Below are 17,572 nucleotides of genomic sequence, written 5' to 3'. Positions count from 1 at the left end.
ATACTTCCTCCCATAGGGCAGTAAAGAATGAATCGAGCATAGAAAAGAAAAGCTGTAAAATGGTAATAGCCCAGGAAGGACACAGACTCAGAGATAAACAGAGACAAAGTCAATGCCTTCACAATTTTGCAACCCAAGAGAGAAGACAAGCCTCCCACCCAAAAGCAGGTCATTTTCTTGAGTACTTTTATCAACAGCAGGAGGTGGCGTCACAGTGCAGCTGTCAGACATTCCCCAGAGATGTGCAGACCACAAGGCTTGTCTTAAGCTGAAATATGATTTAGCAAAACAGAGACAGTAACAGAGATTAAAACTTTAATTTAAAACTTTGCCAACAAAAAAAAAATTGATTACAAAAAGGGAAATTATCTGTACAAAATAAGAAACGAGGTACCCATTTAACACGAGACTGCCATTGTCAGTGTACACTGGAGGACAAACAGTGCTTCAAGTCAAGCAACAAGTGAAAAATGAACAAACTGAGCTCGTAATATGGAATTCTGAAGTGAATTTTTCATAAACCAAAGTAAATTGACTTGAAGCAGTTCACAAGCTAATCAAGACTTATCAGAAGTCTCTTCTTGCAAACCTTTTCCTCTTAATTTAGAGGAGGAGGATGGACTAGAAAGCAAGACCAGCACAGTGCAGTGGGCCAGGACAATGACTTCTGCCACCCTTCCTCCCATCCAAACCTTCCTCCTGGCCTTCTGTGCAAAACGTGCTGCAGTTTGAGTGTGCCGAGGATTTAGCTGAGTCGCAAACTATTGCATCTTCACTTAACAGTTAGGTCCTGGCTCAAAATGAAGACAAACGCTTTGGAGACAGCGATATTACTATGACTAAAAAGACCAGCTGCATCCTGACTCCTATAAAAATGATGGTTCTCAGACTTTTCAAGTTTGCATCAAAGAACAGCTGTCGGTCAATGACAGATTAGTATTTACAGCACTGCAGTCCTCTTTTCTACCTACCATTTTATACAAAAAAGACAAGAGCATCTTTAAAACTCATCACTGGACAAAAATGGCAGGTGATTTCTGAACTCAAGTTCTTGTAAAACCTAAACACGCAATATGATCATAACCAGTTTTCTACATTTTTCCGCAAGCCAGATGGACAAAATTGAGTTGCAGTGAAGAAATGGAGCACGTGTCTTTTTCAAGCAAGCCAGCTGAAAACTTCCAGTCTGACTGCTTATTTTCCCCCCAAAGTTTCACATCATGTAGTATTTACAAGTTTTAAACCTTCAGAACCCAGGTTTAGTGAAGAAACAAAGTAGTAATAAAAATGCTTTGCCCAGATTCACTTCATCTACTTCTAGATATACCTGAGATACCTAAGCTGGGGCAGGGCAGCCTTCTGTGCCCTATCTACCCAGTAAAAAGATAGATAAAAGCTAAAGGGTAATTCAAAGACTCAAATCTCATCCTAGTGATGGTGCTCTTCTTCCTCCAACTATAAAATGAAAAGGGAGCAACTATATTCCAACTTAGAATCCTTGGTTAAGCCTAGAGTAATTGCGTTCCTAGCTTAAGTGTTTTCATTTATGTGGCCTAAGCCTCACCTCGCTCGCTAGCAGCTCCCACCTAGGGGAGTTGGGGACAGCTATTATACCTTTGAGAAGTGCTATGAAACAAGTATGAATCCTCCTGACAGCTGGGAAAACTGAGATAAGAAGTTTGCTCAAGTCCGTGCGGTGAGTCAGTAGCGTTACAGCTTCCCACATCTTAGCCCTGTGCTCTGCCCACGGGAACCCAGTACGAGGAAAACTACTGTACGGAATCATTTCCTTCTCTGTCTCAAAAAAGTTTTACCAAAAACGTACAGATACTAACAAACTGTATATAATTTCTTATTTGACAATGAAAGAGTCCTGTAGTAAAGCAATCTGGTCTATTGTATCTTGATCCTGGAAAAGTTTATTTCCAGCTTTGATTCCTTGACATCTTAAAGCTTTTAAGAGAAAGACGAAGATCAGTTAACAAACAATGCTGCAGTCAGTATCCTTTACATTAATCACAATGATATCTTATATTTGCTAGTTTAAGTAGTATTTGTGCTACCCAATTTTGCAATCAAAATAGAAACCTTGAAGACAAGAATTCACAGATCTTGGGGGGAAACAAACAAACAAACAAACCCCAAGCCAGACAACTTCAGCTTTATCAGAGTAAGCCTTGTAATACGGCATGACAAGTCCAGAGATTTCAATTCTGTAAGTATCTGTTATTGCCATTTCAAATTAAAACCCTCTTATCCTCAGTCTTGCCCATCCCATGCTGTAGTAGGGAGGACAAATGCTGCATGGCAAGAAAAAGCTCCTGTCAAAACATAGCTTAATAATGGAAATTAAACATCTGCCCTTTGCTTTATGAGTGCAGCAGAGAGATATCAAATAATGTTTCCAAAGACCTTGGGACTTAAGCACAGTTATGGAAAAAGTCAGCTTCCTAACTTTGGGCTTAGCTTGATCCATCCGTCTCACACTGAATTCTTACCTTACCACGGTCAACAAAGCTTTTAACGTACCAGGTGAGACAGAAACCAGTAGCTTGTTCCATCACATCACGGAACAAGGCGGCATAATGGATGCCCACTGCGACAGACAGACAATACTGTATAGAGAAGGCTTTTTTTAATGGCAGAATCAAATTGGACACTACTGGCTAACCTGGAGCAAGATCTACATTTTTCCCTTCTGGAGTTTTTAATTTTCTCTTGAAGCAGAAAAGTTCTTTCTAATCAGTTAAATTCAACAGTACTACAGAGAGCTCAGTTCTTAAGCATGCTCTGCAGCAGGAAGGGTCGGTCCTACATCCAATTAAAAGCACAGAGTTGCTCTTTTCCAAGGGCAGGAGTTCTTCACTGGTCACCCAGCCGGAAACCTTGGCCCCAGTTGTGTCTTCCACCACCCCGCTGTTCTTCTGCAGCTCTTCTCATGCTGGCAGGTGGGACACCAAACCCCGACACTCCTCCTCTCCTATTTGGCAGCCAGCGGTACCTGGGACAAGCCAGGAGAGAAGGAGAGAGTTTGATAAACATCTGTACCTTGGGGGTAAATGCCAGACTACTTTTCCATGCACTTCCTTTTAGCTGCCAGACTTTTCAATACAACTGGCTTTCCCAGCAGTACTTCACAGAATTCTTTCCAAATCTAAGCCCTCGGCACATTGAGTAATGGGAATTCTGGGGAACTTCCATCTCTGGGATATGGTTATATACAACAGTCCAAACACAGGGAAAAAAACAGATGATAACAGGAGCCGTATTGTTGAGAATAAATGCTGTGATACGAACTGAGTTCCCCTCACTTCTCTCCCTTTTCTCCTGGAAAAATAATATTTAAAAATCCAAATCACTTTGAGCATCTCTCAATAGTTATAAAGCTCCTGTTATCACAGCATCCAGCCATCTCGCTGCTCTGCATTTAAATGCTGCTGAGGAACCGGGGACCAAAGAGATTGAGGGATACAGGCTCGAGCGAATAGCTTGTCTGAAATCAAGCTCAAGCAAATCAGAGCTTTAAGACCTTATAATCCAACCTAGAGTGATCTAAAAGACAGCTTATGCATTTTGCAAGGGATGCCATCAATGCAGAGTCATTTCAGCTCTACAAGTTACACCCAGCAAAACTCTTGCTGAATTTGACCACGAAAATCTGAGGCCCAGACATAAAAATGAGATTCCTCTCTAAAAGAATAATGATTCTGTATAGAAAAGATTCTTCATTATTTTATTAAGGATACCTGTAATTCATCACAGCATCTTTCTTTTTTTAAGAAAACATTACAGTGCGAAGGCAGAATTTATCCCTTTTTAGAGATGTTTGTAATACTTCTGTTCCTGCTCCTCCAATACAGAGAAAAATTAAATATACATATGAGGAATCAGGAAAATTGCACATAATCAACAAGACTGAGAGCAGTTTCAGCTCTGTTATTACCTTGAACGACATTTTAAAACAATATTTTTGTCTTCTAGTCTTTTATGGAAAATCAGGTTTACCAGAAAGGCTTCCAAACATAAAAGTAGAACATAATACTTCCCTACTCATTAGAACTTGTACATGAAGTACAACTTAATTTAAAGATTCAAAGTTGAATTACAAAGTTTATGCTATAAAAGGAGTTAATTGAGTTGCCAACTAAACTTTGGTAGAGAAAAGAAAATATTTACAGCCCAAAAGAATTAGGAAAAAGGCAACTGATGATACAAACTTTGGCTTCTGATCGTAGAATTTCAATACCAAAACAATTAATAAATTGCAAGAAAAAGTATTTCAGAAGCCAAGACCCGCGGTCTCAGTCGAGGTTACTGGTACTGACTGCAAAGCAGCACACGTGATAGCCCTGAACAAATCTGCAGCTGACTCCTATTATTGTTACAGGTTGCTGAACTGGCAGCTACTGTAATGATACGTTGAAAAACAAACAACAGGAGAAAACAATCTTTTTAATACCATCTGATAATTGTTATTGAGTTCTCTTTACTGCAGTTCAATTCACTAGCAGAACTATGACTCTCATTCTTAAGAGTGGGTAAAGGACACAAGCCATCCATCAGAGTTACAGAGAATTTCACATGGGCCACTTACAAGAAACTCAACATTTCTGATGACTCAGCAGCACAGTCAATGTGACAGTCTGAAGCAGGTTGATTCAGCAAAGTATTTTACACCTTACAATCCCAGCAAATATTTGTCTGCCGAACAATGCAGAAAATTGGACCAAATAAGCAGTGAAGTAAAGAATAAAGCCAACTTACAGGAACTGAGGTGTGGACAGAAAATTCCTTCCTCCCAAATCCATTGGATATTTAAACATTAAGAAGAAATACAGGTGTCCAACCAGATTTCCTATCAGCTCATTGATGACTCTGCAAGGCAAAAGAAAAAGAATTGTTTGGCATGCTGTCTTCTCTGAAAATAAACAAGTGCCCATGTGCTGGCAGCTACTGCTGTTCACCTGCCACGGGCATTGCCAAGGCCGTGAACCGCAGACAATTTCCCTTCTCTCAGCATTTTGCAGTCACTTCTTTCGAAGCACCAGCCTTCAGTGCCAACACATCAACCGGCAGTTCCGCCCTCCCTTCCAAGCCTTCTCTACAGCCTGCACTGAAAATGCAATTATATACTTGTTTACATCAGGGAATTAGACCGTACAGTTATTAGTGTCTAAAATAATAGTCTGCAGAGCTTGAGAAGTTACTGCTGTTTTCACTGGACAACGTGACTCCTGCTGTACTGAACTGGTTTGCTCCCAATTTTGCAACAAACACTGTTGAATGGAGGCCCTTGAGTATCTTCCATCATGCATAGAAACAGTAGGTATCAAACAGCAAGCAGTTTTCCCAAGTGACAGATGAGTCAGTGGGAGGCAGAGCCAGGAAAGGGAATTTAGTTTTGCTGTACTATCTCCTCCTTCTATAAATCAACCCCATAACTTGTTACTGTCAGTATCTGTGTTATAGCGGCACCAAGAGGCCCCAACCAATGCAGGGCACTGGTGGGGAAGACTGTGCACAGAGGGGATTTCTGCATCACGGAGTTCACTCAAAGAAATGCAAGACAGACCAGTGAATTCAGCCAGCGCTAATACATCACTCTGTGGGATCGCTTTTGCCATTTTCCCTTGTTTCGCAAGTGGAAAAATGCATGACATTGGGCAAGATTGTGAGGGAAAGAAGCAGCAGCACTATCAGAGTCAAGCTAAATTTGATCTTACCACCAGTCATGACAGGTGGTCATACAGGATGACATCTTTCTTTACTGTGCATTGCTCTTTAGGTAAGGAAAAGCCTAAAGCATAGATTTACTAGGAAATAAACCAAATTCTTATTACTTTGCCCACACCTACATTATCTAGTTCTCACACACACATCTCCTCTTTGCTTTTATCTTAAATGACTGAGCATTATCAGCCAGATTACTTAACTTTAAGACTTATTTTAATGTTCCTTCTGAATTCAGCGGTAAGTTCAATAGCCATAAAAGCTTTTATAACTTCAGATTTGCTAATTAAATAAATACATACGATCCACCGATGATGTAGTTGAATACCAGAATGACCCACGGAAGGTAACAGGCCTAAAAAGGAAGGCAATGGAGACAGAGAAGTTCTAAGTACAAATTAAGAACACAAATCTGCTCAACTTCCCACTGCACTAATAATCATTATTATTTCAGTTTTGGCATTCCACAAATCCTGATATATTAACTTATGCAGTTGCTACCTAACAAGGTAGGATACCCCAAAGCGAGCAATCAGTAACAAATTTTTAGACAAATAACATCCATTTAAACATTATAAGTAGATGCTTCTTTTGCACTCTATGTTCCGCAGCATACTTACATCTGAAACAAAGTCCTAACACTTCTGATTTTGAAAAGGTCTGGAAATAATGTTCAAAAGAGTTCTCACTGCAAGATCTGGCAGAAGGTCGCACAGATGAGGTCGCACAGGAAAGAACAATTTATCAACGTTTTCTCTCTACAGTGTTGCTACATTCAGCTTTTATCCAGGTTAATATTTATCAGGTGTTTTTTCCTCTTTTCAGATCAATGAATTTCAGTTGTCAGGGCATCTTTTCAGTAAAGCCACACTGCGTGACAGCATATGGAAGACCATACAGAAATATGTCTTTGCTGCATCCCAAGGAGTATATAGCTATGTGAAAGCACAGGACATCTTTAATAAGAGAAAATATTTATATTTTGCCACCCCTGTCATGTGCATCTTCTGGGCAGAAATCTTTCCAATATCCTGTCTGACATACCTTAAATCTTGTTCCAAGCCAAAACGATACAATCATCTCTCTGTTCAGCTGGGCCCACACGTAAAGTACTGACATGATGAGTGGAATCATCAGCAACTGCAATGTTTAAAAAAAAAAAAGGGCAAAAAGTTACCATCACTTTCACAGAAACTTGAGAAACTTAAAGAGGCATCAGGAGCTGTATGCTTCAAAAATTACTTGTAAGCACGACCCATCAGCAAAATCTTTACAGATTGCCCCATAATCTTTGCCACCAGTTCAAAAGCTATTGGGAAAGCTACACAGGAGAACCCACTTGGTCATTCTCTTTTGCACGACCATGTCAAAGCAAAGGGCTCCAACCTGCACTGAGTGACAGAGCAGCTGTGGCCATCTCCCCTCTCCCCAGCTGCTCAGCAGGACTCTGCGGCACAGTGATGTGTTTGTGTCACAACCATTCCCATTCACAATCCAGGGCCTTTCAGTATTGAAAAGGATCCTATACGAAAGATGAGGACAGAGTTTTTAGCAGGGCCTGTTAACACAGGACAAGGGGTGATGGTTTTAACCTAAAGGAGGGGAGATTCAGCCTACACATGAGGAAGAAATTTTTTAGGAGGGTAGTGAAGCACTGGCCCAGGTTGCCCAGAGAGGTGGTAGATGCCCCATCCCCAGAGACATTCAAGGCCAGGCTGGACAGGGCTTTGAGCAACCCAATCTGGGTGAACATGTCCCTGCTCACTGCAGGGGGTTGGACTAGATGAGCTTTGAAGGTCCCTTCCAACCCAAACTATTCTATGATTCTATCAATCTAAATGTTACTCCATCAAATTGCCCGCTACATCCTCCTCAGAGCACCACAGCAGGAAGGTGCATGAGCACATCAGTGTCTCAGAGGACTGCTGCCAGCCCTGGCAAAGCCACCTCAGTAGAGCTCGGAATTAACCCATATTCCATGCCAGAAGGTGAGACTTTCAAACACCTCCTCACTGTGACTGTGTATTAGCTGACTGGTCTATTTCTAGTGAAACAAATATAAAACACTATTTTAGCCAACTGCTGATTTCTGAACTGAAGGCAGACTCCGCCAGTAACACTTCCACAAACTGGTTTAACTCTACAAACCAGTTTGTGTGTTTGCAAGAGAGGTTAAAACTCCCCACTTCGAGGGTGCCGCTATTGAACAGGTTCCACGATAAAGCTGACGCACTGGCACTCCGAGCCCTCCCGTGCACCAGCTGTCTGACTTGTCACACAAGCACCTCAGGGTGTCTATTAAAAACACTTTTATTTTACTAGAAAAATAAAGTAACATCTAATTTCTGAAAGTATTTGACATGGGAAGCGAGGCTCAGCTATCCTCCTCTATCTTCTCACTTTCAAGCAGGCCACTCAACACAAGCTAAAACACCTTATTACTAAGAAAAACACATTTGTACCTCAAACAACGGATTCTCTTTTGAGCAATGCTTTGTATGCAGATATAAAACTATCTTAAATACCTTTTTAAAAAAGACAGAAATCAATACAATCAGTCTAAAATTCATACATGGTCTGGGTGACTTCAGCATGCTTTTGAAGAACTTTGTGGTCTTCCCCACAGCAAAGAAAGTTTAAGTGCGAAGTTACGGACAGCCCTTAACAGACCTCAGTCCTGACTAGAGATGCATGATTGCTGTTTTTGCCTGCCAGAGGAGCCTGGTAAGTGATCTAATAAATGTTAAGATAATATGGTACACAATATTTGAGATATTGATGCAGGCTTTGGGTGACGGAGAGAATAACATGAGAAAAGCATAGGCAGGCTAAAGACACGCAGTTATCTGATACTTTGTTGTCTCTAAGAAACACTCCCTCATTTCCCTCCTTAATATTTGGGGTCAAAAGAACTACATCACCGAAACTGGTTCTTTAAAAGGCACACTGAATTTGAGAAGATTAATGAACCCAAGAATCATTTTTAGATTAAAAAAGTAAGACTACAGATCCACATTCATTAGAGGAAACAGTGCATAGGTGACATCTTGTGTCCATTTTAGTAAAAGGCTGAATGCTTCTTGACTGCACAAAGAACCAATTTCCTCTCCTTGACTCCCTAAATTAGGAATGGCACAGTCGGATACAGGCTTGTGTCACTAGCTGAGGCTGACCTGAACTAAAAAACTAACAATACATGCACAGCAGTCCATTTTGATATCAACTAAGCTAGCCCAGCTTCACTATGTTCTGAAGTTATGTCAATAATGCTCTCTATAAAGTCAGTAAGTAGTCAGAAAATTCCATAAGATTATTATTTAAGAAACTGCACCGTGCTTACCTGCATGTCCATTGCCAAGCCAGTTATCTGTCATTGCACCATTAAGGAAAACGCAGCAAAACCTGACGGACTAGAATGACAAAAAGCAGCTTTGCACACACTGAACACACATGCAAAGGCCTTTAATGTTTAAAATTAAAACCAGAATTTTTGTGTAGTATTAAGTTAATCACTGGAAAACCGAAAAACCTCCAATGATCTAGAGACTCAGGCACTTCATTTCAATAATTGCTTTTCAGTAGCCTTTCAAGCTACCAGCTCAAGTCATTACCCCGAGGGCTCATTGATGCACTGACCTGCTGTCATGAAACTGTCTAACTATAAACTCAGTCAGTCCTTGCATAAAGGTACGTTGCAGCATTAAGAGCTGGATTCTTTCATTAGTCTTTCGAAGACTAAAATGTTGGTTTTCTAACTAAAGAAATACCAGACCATTAAAAGAAATAAAGAAAAAAAAAATCAATATATTGCCACTGAGTCATAGAAAAGAAATAATTTCATTAATGCTACTCTCCCACCTTGGAACCCAAAGGATCTGCTGGATGTAGTAACTTCTGAGTAGAAACAGTTGCTGAAGAAGTTCACTATGATGAGAATGCTTTTAACAGTTCACCAATGCGTATAAAACGGCACCAAGCATCTTCCCAGATCAGGCATCCAGCTTGCTCCTTACATCATATAGGGAAAAAGCAACTGGAAGCTGTGAAACAACCACTTTGAAAGCCAAGTTACTATCAGATTCATCTAATCGCTCACAGCCAGCTGCCTGCAACCACAAAGAAGCTGATGGTTTTCTGAACAACAGAGTTAAACCCATGATGTTTGCCTGGGTACTGCTGTGGCTCAACAGGACTGGCAGGAAGAGCAATTCCCTCCATACAGTGGAATGTGACTAGAGATGGTTCATCTATTGATAAAGGAGAGAGCATTTCTACATACTAGGTCTCCGAGCTGTATCTGGTTCACGCTGGTGTCACCACTCCCTTTTTTCCACACGCTGTGCCATCACAAATTGCTACAGGGAGACAGCAACAGCACAGACAGAATGGGACCATCTCCAATGATGGAGGTTCCACAACCCCTCTCAGCAACGCATGCCAGTGTTTGACAGCCCTTATATATAAATGGAATTTTCTGTGCTTCATTTTGTGCCTGTTCTCTCTTGTCCCAGCACTGAGCACCACTGAGAGATGTTGGGCTCCATTTGCTTTACTCCCTTCCCCATCAGGTACTTATCCACACGGACACAGTGTCCAGCTCTGGAGCCCTCAGTATAGCAAAAGACATGGACCTGTTGGAGAGGGGCCAGAGGAGCCACAGAAGTGATCAGAGGGCTGGAACAGCTCTGCTGTGAGGACAGGCTGAGAGAGTTGGGGCTGATCAGCCTGGAGAAGAGAAGGCTCCAGGGAGACCTTATTGCAGCCTTTCAGGACTTAAAAGTGGCCTATAAGAAAGATGGGGACAGACTTTTTAGCAGGGTGTGTTACAAGAGGACAAGGGGTAATGATTTTAAACTAAAACAGGGGAGATTCAGGTTGGACATGAGGAGGCATTTTTTTATGATGAGGGTTGTGAAACACTGGCCCAGGTTGCCCAGAGAGGTGGTAGATGCCCCATCCCTGGAGACATCCCAGGCCACGCTGGATGGGGCTCTGAGCAACCTGATCTGGGTGAAGATGTCCCTGCTCATTGCAGGGGGGTTGGACTAGATGAGCTTTGAAGGTTCTATGTCCTATGTCCCAGTATGTCCTATGTCTCTCCTGTACTTGGTAACCTGGAGCTGGACACAGCCCCCCATCTGTTTCACAAGGGCTGAGCACAGAGGAGTCATCACCTCCCTCAACCTGTTGGCAACGCTCTGCCTAACAGAGCCCAGGAGGCTGGTGACCACCTTTGCCACAATGGCACATTGCAGGCTCATGGTCAACTTGGGGTCCAGCAGGAACCCCAGAGTCTTTTCTGCCAAGATGCTTTGCAGACTGTCATTCCCCAGCCTGTCCTGGTGCCTGAGGCTGCTCCTGCCCAGGGGCACAACTCTGCACATTCGTTTGCCAAGTTTCAAGAGATTTCTGACCAGCACATTTCTCCAGCCTCTAAAGATCCCTCTGAATGGTACCACAACTACCAGGTCTATCAACAGCTCCTCCCAGTTTTGTATCTGAGACCTGAAACAAAACTCAGGCAGAACAGCCCAGCTCATGGAAAAGCTGTTTCCCGACATTCCCAAACTGACAAGCCCAGCTCCTTCAGGAAGGTGGCTCAGTGCAGGTGTTGCAACGCTGCTCTCACAGACTCAGCCAACTCATACCCAGCAGGTAAATGATCTCGCCATGAGGTACCTGAATTTCCAGCTCAGGGAATGGCAGACATCAGACCTATTTGCACATGGCAGCTTAAACGCATGAAATTCACTCTCAGCCCCTCTACCAATCCACAAAAAGGACCAAGTGAGGCAACACAGCAAACACCATGGAGGCTCAAAGAGGATGAACTGAGCTTTACATAAGCAGAACTCTAGTCCCCAGATTACATACTATTAGCACACTTGTTTATATTCCCCCTGCAAGCCACTCACTACCTTTCCAGGAAGATTAAAAACTCACCTGTGAACATTTGCTATACTTTAAAACTGTTAAGTTGCCAAAACATGGTCTTTAAACATATTTTAGACAGAAATAGAATGACCAAAATATTCTAAAAGTTTGATGATGAGCAGAAGGATACAACAATGCAGATCCAGTTAAACAGGAGCATAAACATGTAATCTGCTGGCCTTCCATCAAAAGCCCCTGTAAATAAAAAACATTGTTAAGAAATGCACTGAAATTTCGGTAAGAAATTAAGATTTTTTTTTTTTTTAACTTTTAGGAATCTAAGAAAAGCTCAATTAATAACAGTTTCCTTACAAATAGTCTACGGTTTATGATTTTTATTTTTTAAATTTTAAAAGGCCTTATAATAGAACAACCTACAGGACCAGAAAAAGAAAAAACAAACCAAAACAAATCATTCAGCCTATTGCATTAAGTGCACTCACCACAGCTCTACTGAAAAAAACCCACACTTTAATTCTGAAGATAAGTGGTTTTAAATTCACAAGATTTCAAAATGAAGTTGGAGCCCATCCGTCATATGAAGCTGCCAGGCAGAAGCACACAGTAAGGAAATACACAGCAGAGGCACAAAGTTCAATGATCGAGTCATGTGGAACCAGCCCGTACTTAGGCAAATTGCATCCTCTTTGTATCATCTAGTCAGATGCAAGAGATACCACAGTTTTTACACTCCAGAAAAATTAGCATAGATGACAAGGAGGGTATACACATGCAGTACATTCTGTTTCTTCATCTAAGCTTAACTGTTGGCCTCATTTCCCATTTTAAACGTGTCAATTTTTTTTCAGAACAGCAGAAACAAAACAATGGAGTAACACTCCCTGTGGGTCACACTAAATGAAATTATCTTTAGATGTCCAGTTGACTTTGAGACCAGAGATAGAAGGGTTAAAATAAAACAAAACAAAACCCCTAACAACTCCTTGCAAACATGAAAATCATCAGCTCTCGCTCCTGCACACTGTGGTAAAAGGCTGGCACAGACCTCGCTATTTGAGCAAGACTTGTCTCAACTTTCATGTTGCTCCACGCAGGCACCTGAGAATTCTGCTGAAGCAGCCCCAGACCCCACAGTGACAATCACAGCACACCACCACCAAACTGAATTCCATGCTAAAAATTAAACATGCCTAGAAAGAAGGACACAGCTTGATGTTAGCACTGTTTGGCTTCCTACAACTATTTTACATGTCCCCAAAAATTTAAAGAAAGAGAAATATTTGTAAGCATTAGCTTTTTTGAATAACTAAAGTAACTCAGCCTATCTAAACCAAAATATTTTAATCATTTTCAGTTTATTAGTTAAGTTCAGCCATGCAAGTTACATGATGAGGAAAACAAAAAGCCTGAAAAGATCTTTTGGAAAGTCTTAAAGTTTGAGAAGGATAGAAACTGGAGTTTTATCCTTACTGTTGCCACACAACAAATAGAAACAAATAATGAGAGGAAGCTGACTAACCCTGTAGAAACTCCAGCACAGGAATTCCTCCAGAATAGGAAGAAATCAAAGCAAATATTATTTCCTTAAAGTTTTTCACTTCTCGTTATCTAAGAGATTACGAAAAAGAATATTAGACAAACCATTTAAGTTGACTTTCCAGTAATATCTAAGAAAACTGAGCTACAGAGTGCCGAAAAGCTCAGCACAGGGACAAGGTGAGCTCTACCCACTGTCTCCTTCAGTAGGAACCAGGGTACAGTCCAGTCATCGGAGAAGAGCTGCAGACTCAGAACCTCATCATTCAGTCTGCGAAGGAGTGAACTCTATGTATTCTGCTTTTCTTGTTCCTATTTGTTGTGGTGTTCTTCAACAGAAGCAAAGAAAAACTCATCAACCTGCTTTTCTTCAGGAAGCCAGAGGTCTGCTTGTTAGGAAAGCACATGCACAGCACAAACCCCTATGTATGTTGCTGACAGCTAAATTTGAAGCTTGTGTGGAACACCAGTGTATGCTCAAAAACCACACACAACCCTGAGAACCGAAGTTTCACTTCTGCAGTTTCACAGACCTATGCTGATTTCTGCCTGTGAACATATTAACAGTCACTTCCACAGCTCCCACTTCCAGAAGGATTCAAGCTTTTTTTCATAAAGAGGAAGGACCTAACCAAAAACTTCATTTATACCCAGAAAAAAATGACTGTACTATAGAAGAAGCGCATTGATTCAAACAACACCACAGCTGACTTCCCAGGTTCAAAATCCAGATGTGTTATACAGCAGAAATGTAAATTTACTGCTGAAAGAATTGACTTCCTTCCATGAGACTTCTGCCACAGCATAGACAACTGGAGGGTTCTGTAAGTTCACGTACAAGCAGTGATGTCTTCAAATTTGCAAATATTAATCAGGAACTCTTACTAAACATAACTTTACACAGTAGAATGTTATAACTACCAGCACTCCCTGCGTCCATAATCTACTACAGAAAGACTCAAAGAGAAAGAGGAACTGTTTCTAGCTATTGAACTACTGCTTTGAGTAAGAAAACAATCAAATACGATCTGGTACCACTCCTCCCTTTGACTGCTATTCTTCTTATGACTTAAAAGGGATTCCATAACACTCTGGATGACAGGTTTACTGGGGACCTCTTCTCTGTCGTGGGACAACGCATTTCCACTTACATGATGAGTTCTAAGACTCCATTAGAACTACACTGACATTCTTGGCTTTCAGGAGGAGCTTGGCTTTGCAAACACTTTAATTATTTATTTCAACTGAAACAATTTTTGTCTAGCTTTAATGAACTGTGCAATGCAAAATAAAACCAGTTTTGAAGTAACAACACCTTTTTTGAGAGATATGATCCATTATCTGATCTCCTTTCTTCTGCTCTTAGTTTTTCCCCCACAGCTGAAAATCCAACTAGTTCCTTAACTTTTTCACATTTCTATTTGATGGAGGGGTAAATATCACCTGGACAAAGTATCTCTCAAGTCAGCATAACTGATAGAATAACACAGGTAAGCATCATTGCCTTTTAAAGAGAGGAAAAACTGGCACTTATTTTCTCTGGACTGATATACCACTACTACATATGCTCTATCATCCTTCTGTGTTAAAAGCCATCAGGCACAAGAAAACAGAAGTAATGTCATCTTTTAGTCTCTCTCCCTCATTTCCTGAAATCCAACAACTGAAAGAAAACACCAAGCCCTCCCACTGGAAGAAGCAACACGTTCAGATCCCAAGTGAACAGGCTCCCTGACAAAGGGAAGGAGCAACTCACAGAAAATCAGTTTTCAGAGCAGTTTCCCATTGACCAACGCAAGTGGGCACAGAAATGAGCCATCTTTCTCACGATTCTGCCTGAATTAGCCACAACCCCATCACAACAAACACTCCCAACAGTTCAATCTGACAATACTTAGTCTCTGTCGACTCCAGGCAGAGTTAGCCATGTACATAAAATTTCATGGATAACATACCTGTTTCTAATCGTGATGAGTATTGATACAAGAAATACAAATTCACCAAGTAGAGAAATCCTGTTCCAGGTCCCACTGGGAAGAAGAAAGTTGCAGTTATCGGTCGCCAGATCTGTCCAGATCAAAAGAAAAAGATGTATTTATCAATATATACTGTAGAATGAACTCATATGCATAGGTTTTTTGTTTTCATTCACTATTATTCACAAAATCAAGGAAGAAAGGCTTCAGAAGGCTTCAGCAGCCTTCACAGTTCTGTTTTGTTTCTTAATCTGATAAGCAAAGCTACTAAGATTACAACAGAAATCACCCACAACTTCCCAGATTGCTTCCATCACATCTTCACAGTACTGAGTCTTTACTGCAGTGTAAAAGGGACACACTTGCAAGGATACTCCCCTGTTTTAAAAGGGTACAGCCATACAGAATCCATTCTCACCTGTTGTACAGATGCCAAGGAATTCACACAATGGTCCTTCATGTACCATTTCAGACAGAATGTACTGCTGTGAGCATTTTGCACCTGCTTTAGAAAGTCTCCCAGTTATCAATATCGGGGACAGCCAGCTGCACGGCAGCACATAGCAGGGACAGAAAATGTCTGGCCATTTATGAATAAGCTCTTTAATCAGCAGCATTTCCAAACAGATCACTGAGATCCTGAGCATCACCATTCGAGAAAAAAAAATAACAGAACTAAGAATAAAATCAGTCATTTAAGCTACAAAATCTTGGGGACAATACATGAAACAAACTACAGGTAGAGCTACCTTTTTTTGCACTCAGTCTTTTTTGCTGAGGCAAAAAATGAGAACAAATAATAGACATTTTAAGGTTGGGATCTTCCCTCTTCTTTCACTTTCCTCCCACACACCTGCATACCAAAACACTGAACCTGTCACCTCCCAGTGCAAGGAAAAAGACTATGTCCAGTTTGTACCAGTTTTGATACAGCTAATGTGCATCTGAAACCTCTGGACTTCAGATGTTGGTTTATGTCAACCATCTACGCACTGAAGTTGACAATCCCAAACAGAATTTTCAGATTCCAAGCAAGAAACACTATGAAGCTGCAAAAAATGCATCCACTTCTCTAGCTCTATCTTAACATCTCCAGAGCCATGTGCGGTGTAGGACAGTCACATACCTGCTTGTAACCCCTGTTCCCAAAGTCAGGCCCACACAATAGAAACATGGAATAATTTTGGTTGGAAAAGACCTTTAAGATCATAGAGTCTAACCATAACCAAACCCTGGCACTAAACCATGTCCCTAAGAACCTCATCTACACATCTTTTAAACGCCTCCAGGGATGGTGACTCCACCACTTCCCTGGGCAACCTGTCCCAATGCCTGACAACCCTTTTTGTGAAGAAATTTTTCCTAATATCCAATCTAAACCTCCCCTGGTGCAACAACCTCACAACAGAGGCCGGGCAAGTCACCTAAGTCACAGCCACAGGTGTATGGGTACAGAGCACTTGGGCACAACAACCAGCACCAGCCAGAACACTCTCCAGAAAAACAACTCCTGAAAAATGAGGCACCAGAATGAGACACAACCCGAGGCACAGGAGCTGCCAAGGGCCACAGCCCTCCTTGGCTCCCCCAGGGGTCCCGGCAGCGCCAGACACCGCCGCTTGTGTCACCTTGGCGGGGGCAGCACACCCGCTACCCCCGGGGCCCAGCCCACAGGCCTTATGTAGGCAGGCAGAACCGGCTCCCCGCTGTCGGTGAGCGGGGCCGCTCCCAAGGGCCGGCTCGGTGTGTGGTTCCCTCCCAAGCGGCCGAGGAGGGCGCCAGGCCCCGCCCGCACCCCCAGCCCCGCTCACTCCAGCCCCTAGAAAGCCGAGCGCGCCCCGGCCCGGCTCGTTTACAGCCGGGAGCCGCAGGGCTCGCTGGGGGCGGTAGTTCGGCCCGTACCTGGAAGCGGTTGATGAAGGCGTCGGGCCAGAGGAAGAGGTAGACGGGGCTGACGAGGCCCAGCTTGCCGATGAGCGGCAGCGCGATGGAGCCGGCGAACCAGTAGCGGGTGATCAGCGGGATGCTCCGGAACCAGTCCCCCAGGTCCGACATGTCACCGGCGCCGCGCCCGGCCGCCGCCGAGGCCTCGCTACCAACCGGCCGCTGAGGGAGAGGCGAGAGTCCGGCCGCGCTCCGCCCGCCGCTCCCACCGCCGCTCCCACCGCCGCCGCCCCGGGCAGGGAGGGGAGCCCCCACACAGACGTGGCGCCGCCGAATTCGGCCGAGCCGCCGCTTCCGGCCCCGCCCCTTCAGCTACCGGGACAACGGCAGCGCCGGAAGTCCCGCCTCGAACGGGGAGCGACCCGCTGCAGCCGGCCCGGGACGTGAGCGCCTCGGTGACACCAGCGAACCGACGCTAGGCCTGAAAATCCGCATTAAGTGTCCTACTGCATTAGGCTATTTGCCCCATAGGACGCGGCAGTATTTTATAA

At 42.8% G+C, this 17,572-nt stretch overlaps 1 protein-coding gene across 2 annotated transcripts; it reads right to left on the bottom strand.

The window, feature by feature from the left end:
- Nucleotides 1–302: 302 nt before the first annotated feature.
- Nucleotides 303–17,377, bottom strand: DERL1 (derlin 1). Of its 2 annotated transcripts, XM_080339432.1 has the most exons (8): nt 17,040–17,377; nt 15,117–15,228; nt 11,795–11,859; nt 9,071–9,097; nt 6,775–6,870; nt 6,033–6,085; nt 4,765–4,875; nt 303–3,001 (listed from the first exon to the last, which is right to left on the bottom strand). In XM_080339432.1, exons 1-8 carry the CDS (start codon nt 17,190–17,192, stop codon nt 2,863–2,865), a joined length of 756 nt encoding a protein of 251 aa, XP_080195558.1. In that variant the 5' UTR covers nt 17,193–17,377; the 3' UTR covers nt 303–2,862. The 2 variants fall into 2 exon arrangements, with proteins under 2 accessions (XP_080195558.1, XP_080195559.1); XM_080339433.1 differs by lacking the exons at nt 303–3,001; nt 4,765–4,875 and adding an exon at nt 5,007–5,113.
- Nucleotides 17,378–17,572: the final 195 nt, after the last annotated feature.

The sequence above is a fragment of the Nesoenas mayeri genome (genome assembly GCF_963082525.1).
Source record: "Nesoenas mayeri genome assembly, chromosome: 2".
In the NCBI taxonomy this organism is placed as follows: Eukaryota; Metazoa; Chordata; class Aves; order Columbiformes; family Columbidae; genus Nesoenas; species Nesoenas mayeri.
Note: the sequence above shows the minus strand (reverse complement) of the source record. Positions and strands in the feature narration are given on the sequence as shown.